General features: G+C 47.1%; 1 protein-coding gene across 1 annotated transcript in view; it reads right to left on the reverse strand.

Annotated features, from left to right (window-relative positions):
• The window catches only part of DAO (D-amino acid oxidase), a 12,339-nt gene extending 9,039 nt beyond the window's left edge, over positions 1-3,300 (reverse strand). Inside the window, exons 1-3 of the mRNA XM_007954983.2 lie at positions 3,107-3,300; positions 2,424-2,538; positions 659-735 (exon numbers count right to left, since the gene is read on the reverse strand). Of these exons, the coding sequence (XP_007953174.1) occupies positions 659-735; positions 2,424-2,538; positions 3,107-3,300 (386 nt within the window). The remainder of the gene's footprint in view (positions 1-658; positions 736-2,423; positions 2,539-3,106) is intronic.
• Positions 3,301-4,337: the final 1,037 nt, after the last annotated feature.

The following is a 4,337-nucleotide window of genomic DNA, read 5'->3' on the forward strand; positions in this document are numbered from 1 at the left end:
AAAAAAAAAAGAAGAAGAAGAAGAAGAAGAGAGGTTTGAGGTCATATAGACTGGGTTGGAATTCCAGCCTGACTAGTGGCTGAGTGGCCTTGGGAAGTCACCTAACCTCTCTGAAGCTCAGCTTCCTTGTTTACAAAATAGTATAGTGATATGGACCTTGCAGGGGTTGGGAATCAGGAACACAGTGGTTGCCCATTGAAGAACATGAATAAGTGGCAGCTATTGTTACCAATATCATTCAGCTTCAGCAGCTGAGATTCTGTGATTTCATATCCTTTCCCTACCCTCTCGGACACCTGGTGGCACAACAGTTAAGTCCTCAGTTGTGAACTGAAAGGTTGGTGGTACAAACTCATCTGTGGTTCTGTAAAAATTATTGCCCAGAAAACCCTACAGGGCAATTCTACTCAGCCACATGGGGTTGCTATGAGTCTAAATCAACTTGATTGGGCCTAACAATAATCCCACACCCTCCAGTTCAAGGCCCAGTCTGGGTGGGCAACCTCTCTGAAGGAGCTGGACAGAGCAGCAGGAGACCGGAAGTACCAGATGGCCTGGATGGGACAGGAAACTTTGTGTCTCTGTTCTCTGCCACCATCTGGACAGGTTCATCTGGACCGTGGGCTATCAGCCCCTTTGCCTGTGACAATACCCTTACCTGTAATCTGGAAACATGTCCAGCTCTCTGGGGGTCAGCTTCCGAAATCCCAGAGCTGTATCTTTCCAGGAAGGGTCCTGCAGAGGATGGAAGGGGCACGGGGATGGGTGGAAATCAATAATAACAAGAACAACAACAACAACAAAGTCATGTAGAGGTTATTGTGTGTCAGGCACTTTTCTAAGCATTTGCTCATATCAATCCAATTAATCACAACAACCCACTGAAGTAGATGTTATTCTTCTTTCCATTTTACAGATGGACAAACTGAGGCCAAGAGAGGTTAAGGAACTTGTTTAAGTTCACACAGCTAATGAGTGGTGGAGCTGAGATTTGAACCCACACACTTTGTTGGCTCCAGAGTCTACGTCTTAATCACTATACTATAATAAGGATAAAAGTAAGAGGGAGGGTGAGTGATAGGGTGAAGGTCACAAATGGGGGAGAAGAAGGAGATGACAGTGAGGGTCACTAGGAAGTGAGAGAGTAGGAGGCAGCAGAGTGTAGGGTCAGAGAACTTGGTGGAGATGGCAGCTTCACCACTTACCACCTTGAATGGATTCAATGGACTCTCTGAGACTCAGTTTTCTTGTCTGTGTCATGGAGTTGGTGCTGTGAAAGTAACTGAGATTATGTGGGGTAAAACCCTTAGCTTTGTACCTGACACCTGCTAAACACTGAATAAACCATGGAGAGCTGGTGGAGGGGGTTCTGGGCACTGAGTCAGAACACCCTCTCCAAGCAGCCTGAGTACATCCTTCAAGCCTATGACATTCTCCTCAACACCCTGGGCACCATGTGGTCACCGACTCCCTGTCACTTACTAGCTTTGTGACCTTGGCCAAGTCACTCAGTTTCTCTGACCTTCGGTCTTCTCATTTGTAAAATAAGGATAATAATGACAGCACTTCAAAACACACACACACACACACACACACACCAGTTGCTCTCTAGGTGATTCCGACTCATGACAACCCCGTGTGTGTCAGAACAGGGCTGTGCTCCCTAGGGAAGGAGATTGCCAGGCCTTTACTCTGAGGGACCTCTGGGTGGACTCCAACCTCCAACCTCTCGTTAGCAGGTAAGTGCATTAACCATTTGTACCACCCAGACACTCTTAAAACCAAACCCAAACCTGCTGCCATTGAGTTGCTTCTGATTCATGGTGACGCCATGCGTTCCAGAACACAACTGCACTCCACAGAGTTTTTTTTTTTTTTTAAAGTCTGTGACCTTTCAGAAACAGATTGCCAGGACTTTCTTCCAATGCACCTCTGATAGACTCAAACTTCCAAACTTTTGGTTAATATTTGAGTGCTTAACTGTTTTTTTTGCCATCCAGGGGCTATTCCTGGTTATATTGTGAGAATTAAATGAATTGTTAGCTGTAAAGTTGTTAGGTCAGGGCCTGGCACATAATAAGTGCTTTAGAAGTTTCTGTATCAGTATTTTACTCCATCTTCATGTAAAGCCCTGTGACCTCCAGCACAGGAAACCACTGGCTTAAGCACTAAATGCCCAGCACTGCAGAGCATGCTTTACAAAGTCTGTGCAAAGAGCTCATTTCGCCTGTTTAGCATAAGAGTCGTAAACTCTGCCTACGTAATAACAATGCTTGCAACAAAAGTAATATTTAAAAGCAAAAGTGGAATTTAAAGTGAGCATGTTTTGAACCCAAGTCTGTTGCCTACAAGGTTCAAAGTTCTCCCCAGCCTCAGCACCTCCCCATCCCACCCCCACCCGTCTTTGGGCAAGGCTCACTCACCGGGACGGCTTTGTGGAAGAGGTTGTAGCCTGAGATTAGGGTCAAACCCATTTTCTGAGCATTGGGAGAATCAACGTGGCTCAGGAGATAGTCGAAGGTCTGCTGGCTCCAATCCCTGGAAGGGACACCCAGGATCTTGGTCACCTAATACCCCCAGCTGCACAAGGAAGCTCAGAGGGTTGGCTTGTATGAGGCTGTTGCCAGACTGGGGAAGACTTGTCCAAAGCCCAGAAATCTGCCACGTTCGCTCCTGCAAAGGCTCAAATGCTTACAGCTCCTCTGCCTCCTCCAACTTTCATGTATGTTTGTATGTATCTACATGTTAAGTATATATATGCGTGTGGATGTGCATACACACACACACACACACACACATACACAGTAAAAATGTGAAAGCCAGAACATGTGTAAAGTGGAAAACTGCCAGGAAAGAAAAACACAGATATTTTCCACTAAACCAAGTGAAAGTGACTGCAACCTACCAAAAGTGGAAAACTTGTAAGACCTGGAAAAACAAGGCCTGTTGAATACCGGCTCTCACAGGTTTCACGGTATTTTTGTTTTGTCTGCCAGGTTAGAGCCTCTGCAAGGGGCTTGTTCTTCATGACGGAACCCTGAGTGGGGCGCCTCTTCGGCAGACTCAGACCCCCAGGCCCCGGCCACCCTCTGGAACCCCCACTCACGCCTCCTGTGGGTTGTTGTGGTCCGAGAGGTAGGGCTGCCATAAGCCAGCAGCCACATCGGTGGTGGTGAGTGGGGTAAAGCGGTCTGCGTAAACCTTTATGTCCAGTGGCTGATGGGTCGAGTGGTAGTGTTCATGGATGCAGAGGGCTGTAGACAGTCCCATGATCCCTGCTCCAATCACCACCACACTCATCGTGCCAACCTGTGGGGAGGGAGGGTCAAGGCAACATCATCACCATCATCTCTCCACCATCGCCACCCTCTACTGAGCACTTAGAAAGCGCCAGCTGCCACTAACCCTGATGCTATCACGGTGATTCCAACAACCCTATATGACAGAGTAGAGCTGTCCCATAGAGTTTCCAAGCTGTGATCTTTATGGAAGCAGACTGCCCCCCCTTTCTCTCATGCAACTGCTGGTGGGTTCAAACCACAACATTTTGATTAGCAGCCAAGTGCTTAACCACCGTGCCACCAGGGCCCTGGACAGTGCTAAGCCCATTTTATATTTGATTCCCACAATGACCCCAGACGATAAGAATTACCATGTTCCCATTCCATAAATGGACATACTGAGGCACAGAGAGGCTAAATCACTTGCCCAAGGTCACGCGAAGTAAGTTATGCAGTTTCCTCTGGGGAGCCTCTCTGGGAAGCCCCCTTCCCAGGTTGGGGAGAGCACCTGGACCACTGGAGATGGTTAGGACAACAGGATCTGGCTTTAGAATCTCAGCTCTGCTACCTACTGGCTGTTGATCTCAGGCAAGCTGCTTCATGAATCTTGTTAGGGATTGAATTGCGTCTCCCCAAAATACACATTGTAAATCCTAACCCTTATACATGTGGATAAAAGAAGCTCTGATGGTTAAGGCATTGGGCTGCTGACCAAAGGGCGGTGGTTCGAGCCTACCAGCTGCTCAGGAGAAGAAAGATGAAACAATCTGCTTCCATAAAGATTTATAGCCTTAGTAACCCAATGGGAGTCACTATGAGTTGGAATTGACTTGATGGCAGTGAGTTACACGTGTGGATATAATCTCCCCTGGGAACAGGATTTTCTGTGTTAATGAGACCATATCAGTGTAGGGTATGTCTTAAACCAATCACCTTTGAGATATAAAAGGAGCCAATTAAGCACAGAGAAAGAAGACAATTGGAAGGGAAGATACACACCACATGACGATCACCAAGGAACTGATAGAAGTTGAAAAGAGACAAGGACACTTTCCT

This window comes from Orycteropus afer, unplaced genomic scaffold (assembly GCF_000298275.1).
Source record: "Orycteropus afer afer isolate SDZICR_OR568_19922 unplaced genomic scaffold, OryAfe1.0 scaffold00487, whole genome shotgun sequence".
In the NCBI taxonomy this organism is placed as follows: Eukaryota; Metazoa; Chordata; class Mammalia; order Tubulidentata; family Orycteropodidae; genus Orycteropus; species Orycteropus afer.